This window comes from Eurypyga helias, unplaced genomic scaffold (assembly GCF_000690775.1).
Source record: "Eurypyga helias isolate BGI_N326 unplaced genomic scaffold, ASM69077v1 scaffold9507, whole genome shotgun sequence".
NCBI lineage: Eukaryota > Metazoa > Chordata > Aves > Eurypygiformes > Eurypygidae > Eurypyga > Eurypyga helias.
This window is the reverse complement of record NW_010261105.1, coordinates 1-20,916: the sequence shown is the minus strand read 5'-3', so window position 1 is coordinate 20,916 and position 20,916 is coordinate 1. Positions and strand designations below refer to the sequence as shown.

The following is a 20,916-nucleotide window of genomic DNA, read 5'->3' as shown; positions in this document are numbered from 1 at the left end:
CTCTCCATAGCAATATACACAATAACAGGGTCCCATTGCTTCATGTTGCCAGGGGGACATTGGTCAGAAGGACTTATGTGGTCTGTCCCCCTAGAAAGCCACTGCTGCTCTCCCATCAGTGGGATGCCTGGGGCAGGATGGTGGTCCCCTCATCTCTCGTTGACAAGCTGCTTTGCAGATTATTCCCTGTTGGGGGGTCAGGGCCCCATGTGCAAGGTGCTGTGCAAAAATAAGAAATACAGGTAGCTCTTGCCTCAAGCACAGTGTGATCTAAGTAAGCTCCACAACTCATTTGGCATGTTAGCATGGCATTCTCTGCAGTGTGTTCTTGCCCTGCCTATGTCTTTGTTAGATGATTAAGATCATCTTCGAGTGAGGAGCAAACAATCCAGTATCTTGCAGAACAGGAAGAAAATGTCACTCAGAAGAAAAATCCTTTTCATTTGCAAGAGGTACTTCATTTTCAAGGCCTCATTTCCTGCCTTCCCATCTACCCTTCCACAGCTCCATCATTATGCAGCAGAGTATTGCACCCTTGCCTGCTCCAGTAGTTGAAGTGAGCAATGGAGGTGTCGTGTTTGGAGGTAATTAAAAGTTGCTGCTCCCAGTCCTCACCCAACAATGTACCCTTTGCACAACGTACCTTAGTGGAGACTTCACCCTGTGTTTTAACGTCATTTGGTCATTTCACTTCTAGTAGTCCTTCCACTTCCATTATATCCCCTGAGTAATGCCTGCTCGGAGGACAGTGCAGTGAGTGACTTCTCCCTAATCTGATTTCTGATTCTTAGTGGCCTGGATAGACCAGCATTAGTTTGCTATTTCAATCTGATCCATCAGAGTCGTCTGCTACACAGGGCTGCTCTTTTATATCACTTAAGTGGCAAAACCACAGCTTGATTCAGCTGGTCTCCGAAGCAAGGCTGACCAGGTCACGTGTGTGCCGAGCAGAGACGATTAACGGCCTCCCGCTCTACCAAACGCAGTGCAGGAACTGAGCAGTGAGGTCTGCTGTTGGCCAGGGCTGCTGGGGAGAAAGGGGGCCTCTGCAGGCTGGAAACGGGGTGTGATGCAATGCCACGATAACTGTTTATGCAGTGATGAATGCTTTGTTGTCTGGTTGCTGGCAGGATTCACTCGACCCCTTTATCACCAGTTCTGCAAATAATGGGCTGTTGCTGAGGGCAACTTGAAATAGAAATCTCCCCAAAAGCATCCTTTTTTAAAGTGTCTGATGGAAGTTACAGTGAAGTCAGTCATCAGTCATAGCTGAACGAGGTGAACAGAGTGTCAAGGTGGGGATTGGCATGGGGGTTGGGATGGAAGATCATTACACTCTCCTTTATGAAGTGCTATACTTCTCCCTGCTGTCCCAGCCCTTACTGATGGATTGTAGTCTGGAAAGAGAGAAAACAGAAAGGAGGGAGGTATAGTGGTCTTTTCCTGAATTAAGGGACCAGAGTGTGGTGGAAAGAAGCTGCATCAGCCATTCCATCAGAAAATCCTTCCTGGGAATTGGGTGAGGTTGGTAATGCTCTGGGGATATGCCAGACTTGTGGGCTCCCAAGCTTGGGAGGATGTTGCAGTCAGACGTAGTCGTTACCACCCACCTTTTCTTCAGCGCGGCTGGCTGTAATGCAGTGAGGGTCAGGGTGGGAATAGCTCTGGGACTAGTGATTTGACTTGGTGGATTCTGGAAAAGATCTGCTTGAATCTGATGGAGTTTGGATGTGTTCCCAATTCCCTTTGGGTTTCCTTTTCTCATGGTTCCTTGTCAGATGTGTTCATTGCTCAAACCCAATGAGATTTCTTTACTTGGCATTGCTAGACTGCATGTCCAAACCGAATCTGAAATTCCACCATCCTCCCTCGCACTGTCCACTGGCCCTGACCTGCAAGAAAGCACATCATCCTCCTCAGCATCTGTCAATTTGGTTAACAGGGGAGGAAGATGAAGAAAACAGCCCATTTCCTCCACAATTCAACACATACATGGCTGACATGGTGATGTTTTGTTGGGTTTTTTGTCAGCGAGCAAGAAACAAGAGACATGTTTTTTCAAGGGCTGTGGTCTCAAAGGCCTCCTGCAGCTTTTCAAACTCTTTTGCAAAACCCAAGAGCTTTGAGAACTCCTGGATACGATTGCGCAAATCTTGGAGAGGCATGTGCCAACGTCAGTCATTCTGCTGCCTGTGCCACCTGTTTAGATAAGCACGCAGCTCTCTGCCTGCCTGCCAAGCCTCAGGCTGAAGTTAAGGGCAGAGGCGTGAATGGGAAAACTGGGAGAGGGTAGATCTTCCCATGAACGGTTGCCTGTCTCCCTCTGTACTACACAAGCATCAAAAGTCTCTGCCGTGACCTCTGAGGATAACTGAGTGTAGCATGAGGATGAAACTGCCCATGTCAGAAATATCCCTGTGAACTGCATCCTGACGTTCTGGTGGGATCTTGACTTTAGGCCTGCTTGTGGTGAGGGGCAATTGCTTTTCCAGCTGAGTCAGGAATAGGTTGGTTTAAGTCAAGAGCTTTCTGAGTGCCTCCTTCGCATCCTCCAGCGTTACTGAAATGTGACTGATGTAGGCACTGGGTGAAATGATTCCTTCGCTGCACTAGTGCAGCTCTGGTGCTACAGAGCCAGACAGGGATTTAGGAGTCCACCGACTTCTGCATCTCCCAGGAAAATTACTCCGATATAATCAGATTGTACACAACTCTAGGACTGATGGATTACTCTAGTGCTTATCAGGTGTTTGGAGATTTTGGAATAATGGCATAAACTTTTATAAAGGGATTGAGCTTGGGTGTCTGAAGTTAGAAGCAGAAGTTTCTACTATATGAAGTAACAACTGTGAGGTAGGTAGAAGCAGTAGCAGACTTGTGTACTTGGTGAATTAAGCACAAAAAGACCGATCAGTAACAATATTTGGACTGGTTTACTACAAGTACGCAGTGATCGGTCACTACTGTTGTAGTTCTGACTGGTGGAACGTGTTTTCACATGGTGGCTGTGGAAACAGAGGTGGGTGGCCCTCTGTCCTTTCCAGATCACGTTGAATCCAGCCCCAGTGACACTGGGACTGGTTCTGGACCCAAGAGACTGAATTCCAGGCAGATGTTAAAACCTTTGCCCTATTTTTGTGTCTGTCCCTGAGCTTTAGGGTAGAGTGAAAATTTGCATGGATTTTGTGATGCTTACTAGGTCTGGAGCCAAGATCTAAGCAGGATACATTCACCCATCATACTTTGCCGTCTCAAAAACTTTTGTATTTGTTGCCTCCGGTCAGAGGCAGTGAGAAGAGTATCCTACAAAGCAGCACGATCTTACGTCTGTTCTCCATTTCCAAATCTTGGTCTCTGTTGTTCTACTTATGGGTGGATCACAAAAATAATTACCTAAACGAACCAGGCGCCAAAATACCATAAGTGATCATGTACTCCAAAGAATAACAATGATTAGGTCACCCTCCTTACTTATCTCAGGTTCCCATCCTTAAAATAAGGGCAGCAATATTTTTGCTTTTAAAAGAGCAGGACAAACTTGTTCATGTTTGAAGTATTTGTTGTTATTATTATTATTACTCATATGGATGACGGGGAAGCACCTAATGAATTCTGGTTATGTTACAATAGGCCGTGACTGCTCTTGTCATGACTAACACAGCTTAAATTTACTAGGCTGCCTGTTTATACTCATGCAAACTCCACCACATACTTGCAGTCTATTACCGACAGATCACCGTGCCCAGGAAGTTCTTACAGTGCTCATCGTGTTGTATTACACCTCCATCCTTTCAAAAGGCAGCAGTCTGGCTCCTTCAATATCTCTGCGTGTGTCTCCGCACAGGAGCTGCCCAGCGTGTTTCCATGCTGCCGAGCAATGGCAGGCTCGCTCTGGAGCAATTTCTTCCCTTCTGCTTTAAAAGACGAAGAGAAGCAGCTCAGACTTCCAGCTGTTGATTTCAGATACTTTTGGCTATTAGAGAATCGATGCTGAAAACCAAATTCACTCCAACTGTGTCTTTGCTCCAGACCACATGTTCTTACCCTGTCTTTTTCCTTCACAGAGAGAGTTTCTAATAATATTCCTTAATAATTTGCTAGAAGTGACCTGGAATGCGTGGGGTGACAGAATGGGATGTTACACGTGTGTATTTGGGTACGTAGGCGTGGCGTTGTCCCTGCTGTTGGCTGTCAGACAGGCGTGACGCCGGTTACCCCCTTTGCAGCCATCACACGGGGAAGCACAGTGTTAGGGATGAGCCATCCTCCCCAGGAGCTCTGCCTGATCCTCCGCAGGCTGAGCCGCACCAGCCACACACCCCTTCCTGGTTCGGGCCACCTCTTCCCGGCTGCTGCTGGCCTGTGGCCCACACCTCCGCCTCCACATCCCCACAGAGGTTTTTGGTGTTCACCTCTCCCTCTTCCCAGTGAATTTTCAGCCAAAGGCCACCTCTGAAAGTTGACTGCGTGGTGTGTTGCGTCAGTTCCTGCGCAGCTCATGATTCAGCAGTTGTACAAGTTTCATACCTGTTAGGGACATGCCAGAAACCACAAATGTTCCTAAGCCAGCAACAGCAAAAGGAACTGGGAGTTTCTGCTCAGCTGACGACAACAATGTCTGCAGTAGATTGTCTTGCAAATTGGTTTCATTTCATTGCCAAGAGATGAGAGCAGGAAAAAAGATGCCAAGGGATGAAAGCAGGAAAACCAGCATCTGGATTTCTAGCGCCCAGAAAGCCCAAGATCTTCAAGAGAACAAGTGACGCATTACGCTGCACTGAAGGCTGTTTAAAAGGAACAGAAATACTCCTGGAAGCACAGCCATGAAACCATGAGTATTTTAGGAACATCCCAGGCTGTGAGATCAATTAAAAGAAAACACTCCTGAGGTGCACGGGAGCAAAAGGCAAACATCTCTGCAGGCGTCCACTTGAAATTCTCCTTATTCACACAAGCGTTGGCACAGGGGCAGTCGCCGCGGCGCACGAGCCGCATGTCCTGGTGCCAGACCCCCGGCAGAAGGGCTGCCCTGCTGCCGACGGAGTCGTGCGTAGCCCAACAAGGGGCATCTCCTGGCATCCTGCGCTGCCTCCTGCCAGCTCTGTCTGCCAGAGAGCCAGGAGCGTGTGCCAGCGATGGCAAGATTGCTTCTCACTTAGCGTAGCAGAGGCTGGGACACAGCCTTATTAATTTCATTCAACCCTTGGCTCAAACGAGCTGAGCTGGCAAGGAGAGCTGTGACAGCAAATGCTGTGTTGAGAGCACAGGAAGCCTTGTTCCCTGCCTTCCTCCTGCTCGTTTGCCGTCCCCTGCTCTGTGCAGGCACTTCAGATCAGTGCAGTTTGGGTGCGAGGGGGAAGGGAAGGGTTGAACAGCTGAGGGCTGGCAATAGAATAGCCAGTCTTTGCTCCGCAGTCGTAGTTGCGGTGTGGCCAAGATAAGAGTGACTGGCGTGCAGCTGTCTGGGAAGAAGGGAGCAGTTGAGGTGCAGTAGAAGGAGTGGGAGGGATTGCTGCCTGCTCAGGCCTGTGGATGATGGCTTACGCTTGGGAAAAGTGGCACCGCTGTAAATGGATGGAGGGTGTGGGTGGGGGAGAGAAACAGGATGGTGAAGAACCAAGCCTGCTCCATCCTGGATTGCCATCCTGCATTCAATTACAACATCCCAGGCCAAGGCGATGCTGAACGTCTTGTCAGGATGTTCTCTCTTCTGCTTTTCCCATCCCAAAGTAGAACTTTCTAGCAGCGTGTGTGTTGCAGGCAGAGATGGGCATCCCCTTGAACTGCTGTAGGCATGGGAATCCTCTCTGAATAGCCTTGAAGTCATTTTCCCAACATGCCTGGAGTGTGTGTGCCAGATCCCCATAAGGGCTGCTTGGCTGTGATCAAACAGGAGGCTAATGACAGGAGATGCACATGATTGCTATGGCTGCTGGTTGAAGGTGATCCGAGCAGAAGCAGGAGGCTGAGTTCTCATGGAGCCGCTCTACGTGGGAGGGGGTTGGAGTGGGGCTGGGGGGGAGGATTCAGCCTGCGGTGTGCCTTAATGCATGTGGGGCTGACAGCTGAGCTGAGCACGGGAGGCAAAATGTATGCGCATGGCTTGAGCAGGACTCTGAGCTCTGCCCGTGTTTGGCATGGCTTTGAAAAAGATGCATTCAATAAATAATTTTAAGCACGAACTGAGTGCAGGAGGGAAGGGTGGTGCTCTTAGCATGGCCTGGGCTTTCCTACAACTCCCGCGGTGCATACCCGACCGATTGCCTCCCTCTCCCTGTGTCCACACACCAGGACACTGCTGTGTGCCCTGTTCGATAGTGTTTGACTGCTTGGTTTGGGCTTCTGCCTGGAGAAAAGTACATACCTGGCAGCCACCCAAGAGCTATTTATAGCAGGAATTCCTAGAAGAAAGTGTGATAACTTCAGAAAACAAGGAACTGCCAGATAATCCTGTCGAGAGCTGCAAATTACCTCCCCGCCACACACACCGACAGCCCCACATCCTAGTGAGAATCAGTAGAAGAGACTTAACGAAGGAAACGCCATCAACAAGGACGACTTAAATCCTGCACGAAATGCCACGTCATGAGCAACAGCCCATGTGAAAGATCATGCAAGGTTTTTGTCCTTCTGACGAATCCGTGGAAACAACCCCCCGAGGACACAAACACTCGATTCTCCAGCTACATGGCACGGTGTCTTTAAAGTCGCCGCCACTATGCAAACAGCTGGTCCAGCCCTCAAACCCTTCTTGGGTTTGCTCCACGTCTCTAAAAACGGATCTGCTAAAGAAGACCCCCCTCTCCAGTGTGCCCTCTGAACGGGTACCTGTGCAGCACCGCACTGGTCGTGCCACGCAGGTAGATGCAATTTTTTGCATGGAATGTTGTTTCCCCTTTCATAACGCAGAGGCAGCAGATGTTTCTCTTGCCTTGTCCAGGAGCGAGGAGGAGGAGGCTTTATTTTCCACTCTGCCTGTCTGGCTACTGCAACAGGGTGACCCTCACCCTTCCTGGGCTAAGGGAGTTCAGTGGATAATTGAGCACTGAACGCAGACACGTGAAAACGACAACAACAAAACCCCAGTCAAAACCCCAAACTAGACATTGCCTAACTTCTACGTGGAGCAGAGAGTTCTGTCCATGTATCACACTGCCTCCTTCGCAGTACTTGGCTGTAAACACCATTTACGTTGTGTTTATGTAATTCACTCGCTCCTTGCAGTTCTGCAATACCTTCACTTGTTCCACCCACTGGACTAGTTGTAAACAGACACTAAATTATGGGTGTTTTTGTTGCTTGCTTACTTTATACACCTGCAATGTCCTGGTTTATGTGTCCAGAGAGGTTCTGTAGTCGTTAATATTATTCATAGATTTTATTATTAGTTAACTTCGTAAAGGAACTTAATGGGCAGTGTCTTTTTAATTATATATGGCAAAACCTATAGAAACAAATGAAAATTGACCCAATGTGTTATAGCTGGTTTACAAAGGGCCCTTGAGGTGACTAAGCATCACTTTCCCTTTTTAATGTACTTCACACATTTCCCAACTCCTGTCAGTTCAGATCACATCTAACCTCTCTCTCCTGAAGCAGCCTTTGCATGCACTGCGGCTGCCCCTTCTCTCTCCAGCACCGAGCCAAACCCCAACATCTTGTCAGTTATTTTAGGCAGGAGGAAGAAGACTGACATAGTCTCGTGGAGTTTTCTTTTCCTGCTGCTTACTGGAAATGTGCAAAATGCCGTTTTTCTGAATGCTGCTGCATACTGCAAGACCTCGTCTGCACTCGTAGATCCAAACGCTTTGCACGCAGTGCCTTGCCCCAAAACACTTGCCCTGGGCTCTTCTGGAGGTACAGACCCACTGCTCACTCTCAATGCCATTCTCTGCGCTGTCTGGCGCATGGTGAAGTGTGAGATGCAGCCCTGGTTGGTAGGGTTGGAATACGTTTGAGGACGCAGCATTAATTAAACAGAATGGCCCTGCCTCGGGCCCCAGTGGACAAGCATCCACATGGCAACTGTGAGCCTTGTCGGCAGCAAGAGATTAAGGAATTAATTGGCAGGGTTAATCTACATGTCAGGGTTGGAAACGAATTGTTAATTTGTTTAGGGGAGTGTAAAGTCCTCTCCCAGCGATGGCAGGTGGGATCACATGAGGAAAAGCCTGCAAAGCTGCTCTTCCCCGGGACCTTTCTATTTAACACCTTCAAACAGACCTCTCAGATTCTTTGCCCCGGACGCGTGAGACTGCTGCGCAGGGTCGGAGGAGCAGGTTGCGCTGTTCACGTGCAGCTCTTGTCCTTTCAGGTGACAGCGCAGCCACTCTGGGCCCTGAGATGGGAGAGGGACCGGCTGCGGCTCGGGAGGACCCCTTCACGTTTCGGCTCTTCTTTCTGGTCTCGCTCCCTTGTGCTGAGCAGATCTGGTTGCTGCACTGCAGATACTGGATCGGGCCAACCTGCTCCAGGAGCTCAGAGTGAGGGAGGGATGTGCTGACACCGAAATGCTGCTCCTGGGGGAAGTGGTACCAGCCTTGCCCACAGCGTGCAAAACTGGATAGATCTGTATGGACACTAAACCCTCTCAGAGGCTTCTCTCCTCCTCCAGGATGCTGTAGTATGAGAATCTGTCGGATCAGTTAATGCTTTTCCCTTTCTGCTCTTGTTTTACACTCAGGACAGCAGAATATTTTCCGTTTTGGTATCTTTCTAATCTGTTAAGGCTAATGCATTGGTCACATCGCATTAAGACATGGGATAAAAGCACTTCAGGGGTTGAATTATTTAAATGAAAATTTAGCTTTTTGTGACTTGTGCTGTCCTTTGTGCGTTGATTAATCTAATTAGTTCAGCAATAACAATCACTTTCTTCTCATGCTGTGGCCTGATCCGTTGTGACTGACACAACCTGATTCTAATGTGACATCAAGTAGAACTGGCCTGTACAGAAACCTGGGACGTTTCAGGGTGTGCAACAATCCTGTTGAAGACCTTGCAGCCAAACTACTCCTGTTGCCCATGTTTCAGTTCCCACCATCAGCTCTTACACCCAGTCTCTCACCCCCCTGAAGCAGGGCTGAGGAAAGGGTGTGTTCGTGCTCCCCAGCACTGCGGTACCGCTGTTCACAACACGCTGCACTGCAAGGTTTGACCTGACGATGTCCTGACAGAAGGTCAGGTGGTGATAATGGACTGATTCGCTGAAATTGATTTGCAAGAATTTGCTGTTCCACAAATGGAATATACGCTTCTCGTTGTTTGAGAAGCCTTTGTGTGTGTATAAATGTCACACAACTGGGTACCGAAAGGTACAATCACCTTCCGCTGTTGTCTGCGACAGTCAGCGGCGAGCCACCTCCCTGTGCCCTAATTTATGGGGAGGCTAATGCTGTTCCAACACACTGTAAAATGATGAGTTTTTCATAGCCAGAAATACTTGGCTGGGTTTAGCCTATCTGCATCCTGTCTGCACACACTGTGTGTCACCCCATCCGCTACCACGTCCTGCCAGTAAAAATCCAGGAGTCGGGGCGCTTGGTTGGATTTGTGTGGTGGAACCCCCTCCCACAGAGTGCTCACTGCTGTGTCCTCTGCCTGACACCAGCTGCTTCTCCTCTGCATACCTGCCCCACTTCCCTGCTTGTCCAGCATCCATCCCACAACCCCCCCGCCCATGACTGCCAACCCTTTGTACCTCTGTTCTCCCATTTAATAACACTAGAAATGTCTTAATGCTGCTCCCACCGCAGCATTGGGTCTTCCATCCCGTTCTTATGCAACCAAAGTATGAGAGGACCCGTTTGCGGGAGAAGGGAGAGCAGGGTGAGGGTGTCCATAGAGGTCTGGGATGCAAGAAGCAAAGCAGAAGGGCTGGTCTGATGTTTGGGTGATGCTTTTTGTTAGGCTGTCACAGTTGCTGAGTACTAAGTACAAATAGGCCTGATGTGACGCTTGGGTATCCTTAATGTGACCACAGTCACTTGTTATTTGGGAGCACGGATAAAAAGAACAAACTCTGCCACCAGTTGAGGCAGCAAGTATCTTGTGTGTCCGTGTAAAAACATTTGGGGCTGCTCTGGGTTCATCACCTTATTTGAGGTGACCAGTCTGTAGGAGTCTATCAAGCACCAGCACTTGCTCCTTTCACCTTCGTGTTCCCCTCACCCCACAGGCAGGCAGGTGGTTGAGCGTAAGCCAAAACTAAGGATTTCACCTTTTCTTTCGAGGGAAGGGGGAGCTCAGGTTTATGAGGAATACAGCTGTACTTGAGCAGAGTCTGTCCTGTGGAACTACAAAGGCCCACAGCATGCTGCTGGCACAAGCAGCTGCTCTAGCAACGTCTCGCTTCCGTTGCCACTTTGCGTGCTGTGTGAAACTGTGCTTTATGGTTTATTAACTTCTGGTTTTAGTCACTTGTCCTAAGATGCCAATAATGCGGTTATGTTCTAGTCCAGCTTTTGTGGACTATCATTTCACAGAACCATGGAATGGTTTGGGTTGGAAAGGACCTTAAAGACCATCTAGTTCCACCCCCCCTGCCATGGGCAGGGACACCTTCCACTAGACCAGGTTGCTCCAAGCCTCATCCAGCCTGGCCTTGAAGACATCCAGGGATGGGGCATCCACAGCTTCTCTGGGCCACCTGTCCCACTGCCTCCCCACCCTCTCTGAGAAGAATTCCTTCCTGATATCTAATCTAAACCTCCCCACTTTCAATTTAAACCTGTTCCCCCTTGTCCTGACACTACAGACCCTTGTAAAAAGTCCCCCCCAGCTTCCTTGTAGCCCCTTCAGGTACTGGAAGGGGCTATAAGGTCTCCCTGGAGCCTCCTCCAGGCTGAACAAGCCCAATTCTCTCAGCCTTTCATCATAGCAGAGGTGCTCCAGCCTTCTGATTTCATATTAATCATTTAGAAATGAGCACTACATGCTCTGAACAAGCCTGTCACCCTGTCTCTGCTACAGATAAAATGTTAAAAGTGCATGACCGGGTTCATCACAGACCTGATTAGTTCTTTACAGAATCCGCTTTGGGCCGTAGCCTGTACTATCCGTATTGATGGTAACGTATTACATAACCAGCTTTGGAAAATGCAGCCGTCTGAAAGCCTGATTCTGCATCCCTGGGCTCACGCTCCACCCTGAGAGTACTGAAAACCCACAGTGTTTCGCTAGAAAGCAGGCATTTCTGCTACGGGGGTAGTAGAGCAATCGATCCTCTTGGAATCACCTTGGTCCACAAACTGTGCTTCCCAACCTCTATTGATATATCCAGTAGAGATATTAACAAAATGCTAGATGTTCCCTTTTGCTGTCCAACCCGGGTGAAGTAATGGAACAAGCTATTTTGGTAGTTTGGAACACACCCCAGGCATTGATTAAATGCTCTTGCTCCATGCGAACTGTGCCTTCCTGTGCAAACATCAGAAGTATCCGAGCGGCAAACACAAGCCTGCAGCATCTGCTCCATCCCTGTCTGGCAAAGAACATCATTTACTACCTCCTTAAATACTAAGCATATTTTAACAGGCAATTACAAGTTTGTCCCCTATAAAATTTAACAGTGGATGAAGTGGAATTGCTACCGTGGACTTGGTGATAGGGTATCTGAGGCTCATGTAGTTAGCAAGAGTGCTTTTAGACATCCAAGACCAGAATTTGAGGTTTTGCCTTTTCCTATGAGTCACGAGCACTTCTGTAAGCGTCAGCGCTGGAACACGTGATCTCCAACGCACCTCTGCCCGGGTTTTCCAGGAAGAGGTTCATAGAATGGTTTGGGTTGGAAGGGACCCTTAAAGATCATCCAGTTCCAACCCCCCTGCCCTGGGCAGGGACACCAGGTTTGCCACCTTCACTCAGAAGTGGAAACACGAAGCCATCACAGTGCTGTGTTAGGTTGTACTCAGATCTTCGGGGGTAGGACCATGGCTGAGATTTCATCATCTCACCACAGCCCAGGTGAGCTGTGTGGCAGATAGAGTTCATTATCTGTGTCCCCACGGTAAGAGGTTCTCAGCTTCAGTCATTCTGGCACGGCTGTAAGGTTGTGCTGATGTATTCAGATCGGTGAACTACCCAGGAGAGGTAATCTTGTCTAAAGGTAACACCATAAAATATCCTGTAAGATTAATAGACGAGATGAAAAATCCAATTAAGCACACACATCCTGCCCCTTCAATCGCCGTGGGCGAGATACCCACGATTAAGTCCTGAGTATTACACAGCAACTCTGGGCGGGGGCAGGCCCTGTCTGATAAATTCCTTCCAATTCTTGGTTATGGTGAGTTCAGGGAACTACAGCAGATGAGGGCAAAGCTCCCAGATCAGCAGGCAATCGGGAGAGGTGTACGGGGTTCGGAGCTGTTAGGGGACAGGCGTGTCCTGACACCACAGCAGAGATGAGCAGAACGACGTAGGTTTGACACTTTTATTAACAAAGAACCCATGGGGCTCAGTCATTAGTACAAAATACAATCATGTTCCTGTATGTTAAACAGCCTGGTGTTTTTTTGTTTAGGTTTTTAAATGTGTTTTTTTTATTATTTTTAATTTTTTTTTTATTTTGTCTCTTTTAAACTGTTTCACAGTTATCAAAACAAAGCCCCTGCATATTGAACTTATTATTGTGCAAACAGTAATTATTTTAAGGATCAATTTCTGCACTAAGCCCAGTGTCAGAGAGCAGAATTTAATCGTGTTTTCACCCCTCCTTCGAAGGGTCACATGTGCTTCCCAAGAAACACACTGCTAGTTGTTTTGTCTTTTTTTGCAGCACACAATCTAAGGCCACAGTTTATCTGCAAATAATAAAAAACTCAAAGGTTTTAGGAGGAAAAAAAAAAAAAGCACATCTTTACCCTTCATGCTCTTGTTTGCTTGACCATTTTTATACCAGGTAGCACACATCACCCATCAGGTATTACAGTCCAAAAAAGCACCTAATGTTCTTTAAGCTAGTATTTTGAATTATTCACATGCAAGTTGATACACAGCCACATTACCTTTCAAGTCACTATCATGGGATCTGTTTAAGGATGTTTGTTCCCTTTGGAGGTGATGCGAATGAAAATCCTGCATTGATTGTATGGGCACACCATCCCTCAAATAAAAAGGCATGAGAGCTACAGCTTGAGACTTCTGATAAATACTAACTCTTACAATGTCCTTTCCAAAACAAACCCTCAGATTTTGGTTAAAGCTGCATTTGCTATAGAAGACAATACCTAAAAATTGCAAATGAAAACAATAACTGCAGTTTGGAAACGTGAACCTCCATCAGCCTCTTTTACACTGATGTAAAAGTAACTTGAGGTGAAGTGCTAGAAATTAGACAATATAAGGAAGTCATACTAGGACTAAAAATACATATCCGTGTATGCCTGTACAAAAATCCCTGTTTCTCAAATGAAGACAGATTTCATAAAAAAACCCACTTAAACTTTTTTTTTAAACTGCAGTTATTGATGAAATGAAGGAAACTTGCTGTTTTTGTAGTTACCAGAAAGTACGATGTTTTACCACATGAAGGACTGGGTTTTAACCCCAAGCCCTTCTGTAAGACATACGGAGTAGTTCTAGCAGTTCAAAATCCCCTGTAGTTCAAGGGCTGGACTGTAAACGTGCGTACTGAGAACACGGTGTTTCTGCTCCTCTACGGGATCTGCTGACGGTGCCTTCCTTACTCCACCCCATGCTTGGCAGGAAGCAAACATTCTACTCAAATGAAGGCAGCAGGAGGGCCAAGTTAAATGCGGTGCCTTCACTCTTTAGCAGCAACAAACTCTCACTGTTCTAAATGACCTGAGGAAGAAAACATTAAAATATTGCACCAAACCAAAATTAAACAGCAAAAACGAACAAGGAAACACACGGACAAAAAAATAGTATGGATAGCACATGACCAGTGCAGCCCCTGACAACAGATCTCTAGACAAAAAATGCCGGAGTAATGAACAGCTTTGCCATCACCAGAGGGGTTTGTTCCCCTGATGTTTGCTTTCACTTCAGCTCTAAGCTATGTCTATGCTGGGTATATACACCTCTCCCTACACCTCCTGTCTCAGTCACAGGAACCAGTTAAGGTCCCTTTTAGAACCTTGAAGTACACTGGAGCTTTAACGAGACTTTTTTTTTTTTTTTGGTCTCTAATCTGACCGTAAGTAAATATCCCAACCAGAGGTAGGCTTGTAAAGGCTTCTCAATAAATAAGTATTGTCCGTTGCTAGCTATACCTGCTGTCGGCAGCGGGATGTCCCCTGCCACGCTTCCCCTTATCATGCTATCCATAGGCTTTAGATGCGGAAAAAGAACTCACAGTAGAGGAGGCTAGAATAATTCCCTTAAGAAATCCCTCGGAAGAAAGCATAGTGCATAAGCTCTGACCAAAGTTCAGTTTTCTTTTCCATGCGTGCGTCTCGTTCAGCGAACGGCTGCCTTCGCCGTACTGCGCAACGGCGATTCCGTCACCCGCGACCAACCACGAGACAGCACCGCCTGGCAGCTGGCAGAAGGGCGGGTTCTCGGCCAGAGCGCGGACGGCGCTCCACCTTTTAGTAGTGCTCCTTTCTTGGACGCGGACAGTGCAAAACCAAAGCCCCTCGAACACCGGAATGTTCTGGAAATGTTTTCTTCCCCCGCGTTCTGTTCCGCTACGCAGTTCTTTGGCGGAAGTTCTCAGCATCATCATGAACGTTCCTCCAGTGTTCCACACAAAATAGGAATTTTTTTCCCTTCAGAAGAGCCTTACATCTCCTCCTTGTACTTTATGTAGTATATCCGTTTTTCAGAACGCATTCAGTATTTTCAGATACTGCAGGTATCCAAAGCATAGCTGCTCCCAAAGTACCCTCTGTGCAGACTAATCCAGCAGATTCTCTTCCATCGCCAAACATGCTCAAACCTCTCTCCCCACTCTCCTTTGTCCTTCTTGTACACAAACTTAAGTTCTTGAAAAAGAAAACTGTTTCCTTTTTAGCTGCACTGTCAGCTGAAGCAGCAGAAAGATTAAGACATTCATCACAACGATGCTCGTTACGAATCCTCTTCAGAGCATGAATGAAACGGGCTGAACTTCTTCTACATCGGTTGGATGTGGGTCGATCTGCGGAGAGGAGAAAGGCAACGATTACTGTCTGTAACCTGCATTTCTCTACGTGGGGTTATTTTTTTTTGCCCCTTGACAATAAAACCACCACCTGCTGTTTATTTATTTACCTCTGAATAAAGAGGTGGAGGCTGAAACCGGAACTCTTGTATGTAAGCAAAGACAGGACAACACAATTGTTCCTCACAGTCAATTGGTGGTGGATAAGCAGGAACATGTCTGGAGAACTCCTCCTCAGACACGACATCAGCGTAATTTGGTGGTGCTGAAACACAAGAGATGCTACTGTCAAATTTCCAACTCCTCACTCCCAGCGAGACAACCAGTGCATCACAGTATCCGAGGCCGTGAAGCCTGTTTATTAAGCACTGTACTGCTGTCAGACTGTACGGAGCGCACTACGTCTGGAACTACTGCAACTAGATGACTCCTCCTCAGACACGACATCAGCGTAATTTGGTGGTGCTGAAACACAAGAGATGCTACTGTCAAATTTCCAACTCCTCACTCCCAGCGAGACAACCAGTGCATCACAGTATCCGAGGCCGTGAAGCCTGTTTATTAAGCACTGTACTGCTGTCAGACTGTACGGAGCGCACTACGTCTGGAACTACTGCAACTAGATGATGCTTTTGCAGGAACACTGCGGATGCTTTTAGGGCTACTCCAGCAACAAACCCGTGTTGTACCAAGGTAAACCCAGTAACAATTAACTCCAAGGTGTCTACCTCCCAAGTGGAATTCCCTCTATCAAAAGGCAGTTCAAGGTTCAGCTGAAAGTAGTCAGACAGGGGTAGTGGGACTAAAGGCTGGAGTTAAGGTATCCTCACCAGTCCTGCCGGACCTTGATTTCGATCCACGCGCCTCCCTCTCACAAGTCACGCTCTTAACGGCCTCCATCCCTAGCAGTGCCCTTAAACTGGCCCTTCCACCCTTCTGCTGCAGACAGCGCCATGCGGTAGCATAAAGAGTTCAATGTGTATTACCTTCAGGGTGTTCTGGCATGGTCAGCGCCAGCCAGCTCATATCCATACTAAACTGGCTGGTAATGCTGGAGTTTCTGCTTGAAAATCCAATACATGGAATAGTGCCAATCACCAGAGGCATTTCAATCATCAATTTCTTAGCACCAGGAATATGGATATACACCTATGTAACAGCCCCAAATAAAAGAAAAACAAAACCATCGTGAGACCCCATGGAATTGCTGGTCCTAGAAGCCACCTACTGCCCATCCTGCAGATGGATTAAAAATCAGGACTATTCTCATCCCAGATGTGTTTAGCCAATACTCTGGCAGCTTGCCTTATTTTCCAGCAACTTCCTTCTTTCTGTGCCTTGTCTCTAGATGACATTAAAACAATACAAAGCACGCTGACAAAAGTCATTACGCACTTGACTTTCAGTCCTACCTTCCTATTTCTGTAAAGGACTAGAAGAACCCATCCAGCTTGAACTACTTTCCCCTGAAAACCTCTGCAGGGCTAAAACTAATCTGCTGCTTCTTCAAAACATTCTTCCATTTATCCCATTATTCCTATCTTTCCATTTCAGAATCGCCTCATCATGTTCAGTCTCTTACCCACATGGTATATGACATTTATTTACATCTATTGTTGTTCCCAAATTCAACGCCTAACAGCTGCTCAGTAGAGAAAATTCCGTTCCCAACTCAACGCAGTATTCAAGAGTATGTACATTCGTAGTAAAAATCCACACTTACAGCTAATGAATACTCTACTCTAATAATACAGCAGTCAAGTATAGAGGGGGATACAGGTGGGATTTTCAGAGTTTTCCCATTCCAGGTATCTGTACTCCCAGAGGCAATATGGTTTCCTCGGACATTGGCAACCATCTGACGGAAAGTTTTTGTCTTCCCACTGGCCAGGTAAGTTTGTGTTTGGAAAATGGCAGCTTTTGGAACAATCAAACGAGAAGAGCAGTTCTCAATTTCTGCATAGATTGGTATGGCTTCCCCTTAAAGACAGAAAAAGTTCAATGAGTAATTTGTATTTACCAACTTTCCTCTGGGAGTATCAAAGCATGTTATGCCGCACGTACATCATCTGCAATGTTAGGAGAATGATACTCTTAGTTTCCTCAAGCTACGGCTTTCTTGCAGTGGTATCCAGGCAGAATTATAGCCACCTCCTCCACTTTATGTATAAGCAATCATTCATTTTGAAACATTAAACATACCATGAACAAGCCGTAAAAGCTTTATCTGCCAATTACGTGCCCATCTTCCTTTTATATAGTACTGACTGAATTCCAGAATGTTGTATTTTATTTCCTCAGTGTATCGAACATTACACCAAGATGACAAAGAAGCTGCTAAAGCTCATTCCCACACAAGTGTAAACCTACACAAACAGGACATAAAAACCTGATTACATCCCCAGTTAAGAATTTTATCCCAAATAAAAGCATATTGTTGTTCTTTACACTCAAATGTGAGTGGCTTTTCTGTGAGATTACTAACAGGACTTCCTTTCAATTTATATTCCCAAGGGGGGAGTGAGGGGCAAGGCAAGAGTACTTTTCTTCAAGCAAGTCCATCTAGACCTCAGTTTCCTGCCTAAACGAACTCTTCTTCGAGCTATAAAGTGTTGGCTTCACAGAGATGAAGAAAGCCCTGTCAGATGTTGAACAGTCACGCTGTGAAGATAGCTACTCTTACCATTACAGTATCCTTTCCTCTCAATTTTGGCACTGAGAGACACTGGCCCAGAGGTGAAAAACCAACAGCCAACCATCTTCTCCTGACTTCTTAGAACAGGTGTCTGTAAAATACAGAGCATTTTTCATTTTAGGGCAGAAAGCTCACAGTCACTTGCAGTTTAATGTTATGCATCAGTCATTGCAATCCCACCAGATCTGAATTCCTGCACCACTCAGTGCTCCTGGAGTTTTGCCACCATGTCAAATGGAACCTAAAATCCCAGTCTGCATTCAGAAGGTACCGCAGGGGTAACAGAGACCAATGTGCATTTGAAATGAATCTACCTTCAGAAAGATCGATTCAGCACCTGTTACAGGTGTGACTTCAGAGAGGCCTCATGGGGTACCGCGGGGTTTATACCCGTGTTCCTCAGGGCAGAAGAATGCAGAATTCATTTCGTTCAAGTGACTAACAGTTAAGCAGGTAAAGGGTTTTTACCTTTGTATCCTTCAGAACAGAGGACAAACGCTACACGCTGGGCTAAGGTGATGCACCTTCGTGACTTGTAAGCCACACAACCACCAAAAAATTTAGGCTCGTGACAAAAACCCTCTTAATTGTTCAATTGCCACATTAAATGACAGTCACACTGTATAATTTTCTTCAGAATAAACTTGCAACGTACAAGCACACACGTCAGTGGTCCAAACCAGGATTCACGCTACTTAAAATGATCTGCTGGGCACTAGTGCCCGTTGAGTATAGTGATGAGGTCTTAAACATTGTGTTGTTTTGCACTGATTCGGTCATGGCCTAGGAATTATGAAGACGGGCACCGCCTACTTCACATGCCCCCAGCCCTCCCCTGTGCAGTAACTTACAGCCTGCTCTGTTGCTGCAGCACCTGGATACGCTGTCTTCATGCTCCTAACGTACCGTGTTGAGTACAAGGACTACATTCTGTTTACAGATTTCACTGCCAAAATACTGCTCCAAGTTATCTTTCTCTCTAAAGATTGAAACCTAAGACTATAAAGAGGAAAAAATGCTGCTCAAAACCTCTCTTAGCTACGCTCACATCATGATGAAATGTTAAAATTATCCTAGCATTTTAAATAAAATAGAAATTACTCATTCATATTTAAATGAATAACCATTTAGATCCAGTTGCTATCATGAAAGTACAAGGTATAATTTTATATTATTTTCATAATATGGGCTCAGATAAAAGAATCCAGCTCATTAGCTTCCATCTTGCCTATTTTCTCATTACTTAATGCCTGATCTTTCTTATTACTCTACAGTATTTCCAGCGATTATTAGAAACTCAATGCTTTAATGTGGCCAAATCTGTCATAAGGAAATAACTGAAAAGATCTCTGAAGCAGCTGCACGCACGCACTTCATGCTGGAAAACGACACGCAGAATGGAAGGATACGTAACATAATGGCCAGAGTATAAATGACAGGCTAGGCATGATTAATACTCTTCTCTAATTACTGTTCCTCAACCTACTATTATTGTAGAGTTTAGGACACTGCAGCCCTGTGAATGTAGTTGCTCTTACCAGAGCAACTACTTTACACTCATGCATTATTATTATTAAGCCTTATTTATGCACCCGAAGCCAGCATAACTTTTTGGCAAGAGCATCTCTGCCAGCAGGGATGTAATCAATGGTATTAAAAAAAAGCCACTCTGTTTGCTATTCACACAACCTAAGATCATCTATTTATAGAGAAAAGCTTAGGGGGCTTATATGCTTTCAGAAGTCAGAAAATGACACTCCAGAATAACATGGAAACAGTTATGGCTGGATGTGAATGCTTCTTGGAAATGAGTCTTTCTGCAGCTGGCTGCTGAGGAGGGAGGAGGAGTGGAGGACCCTCTTACCAATAACGCTGGCGAGCTGATGTCGATGTGGCTGATGACCTGAAGCTCTGTCTGTACGCTCTGCTCGGGGGCTGCAGGCCTCTCCAGAACTGCTTTCACGTAGTACTGAATACTGCCGTACTTCCCGGTGAAGGAGGTCACCAGGGGTCTGAAACAAGCAGTCACAGGAGCATCGCCATCAGTTTTAACTCCGTTCCAAACACCAACGCGTCCCGTACGTAAGCGTTTCCCACGTTACAGCCTGTACCGTTAGGGCCTTAGGGGAGCCGACGCGAACAAGGCATGTCTGGGGGGTGGTGGACTAAGGCAAACTTACAAAGCTGACCTCTCCGTTCCATATAAATAAATCACAAGCCAAGTTACATGAAGTAAATGTTCCATAACAGAGCCTGCCCGGCACAACCCCTTCAGGCTGCAGTATTTTAACTTACTCTTGAGGGAGTTGAAAGCTGAACGGAAATTCATGTCTTCCATCTAGAAGAATTAAGCTTTCCTCACCTGTAGGATAAAAATGAAAAGTATGTTTTAGTTATTCCATAAATAGAGGAACAAAGCAGATGCTTTTATATGTTATTTATGTATAAAAACACCCAGATGCAAGGGACTGGGACAACTTCTTACTGATCCCAGTGGGTCCTGGATTGGAGCCCATGCTTTATTTATGCTGTGATGAGATTTCAATGAAAAAAAATAAAAAATCAAGGAAACGTGGAGACCGTGAGTTTCAGTTCAGGACTCCAGCCAATTTCTAATCCAAAATGGCTTCTGGAAAGCATAAAGCAAGTTTCTTTTCCTTGCCAGCAGGACAGCAGTTCATCTAGTTTTCCAATTAACTGCAGCAACTTTTGTGCTAAAAAGCTGCAATTTAAAGTCTTATGAAATACTGTTAACATACGTAATCTTCATACATTTACAGACAGAAGGCCTACTGTTATATGGGTTTTAAAGGCCCAAACTTCCTTTTCCTACAGATAACCTGAGCTGCCTCTCATCCCTACAGAGCGAACTGCCGTTTCCCTGGGATTTTTCCGCACTGTCACAGGGCTGCAGTGTCCCAGCGGGAGACCTGGTGCAGCCGCTGCACAGGGAGCCCGACCGCTTCCAGCGTCTTCCAGGGGCACCTTCCGACGCGGCTGGCAGGGCCCGGCGGGCAGGCAGCTGCCCCAGGGAACTCGGAAGGGACCCAGAGCTGGCGCCTTCTTCCAGCCCGGCTGCGCGTTTCGCAGCCGTGTCACAGCAGCAGCCGAG

At 46.6% G+C, this 20,916-nt stretch overlaps 1 protein-coding gene across 1 annotated transcript; it reads right to left on the bottom strand.

Moving 5' to 3' along the window:
- Window positions 1-14,786: 14,786 nt before the first annotated feature.
- ARRDC4 (arrestin domain containing 4) lies at window positions 14,787-20,166 on the bottom strand (the record flags this gene model as incomplete). Its single annotated transcript, XM_010155246.1, has 7 exons — window positions 14,787-15,106; window positions 15,220-15,374; window positions 16,096-16,258; window positions 16,833-17,089; window positions 17,793-17,895; window positions 19,669-19,816; window positions 20,100-20,166. Coding segments are annotated over 7 exons (950 nt in total), but the record flags the coding sequence as incomplete, so codon positions are not given.
- Between the last annotated feature and the right edge of the window lie 750 nt (window positions 20,167-20,916).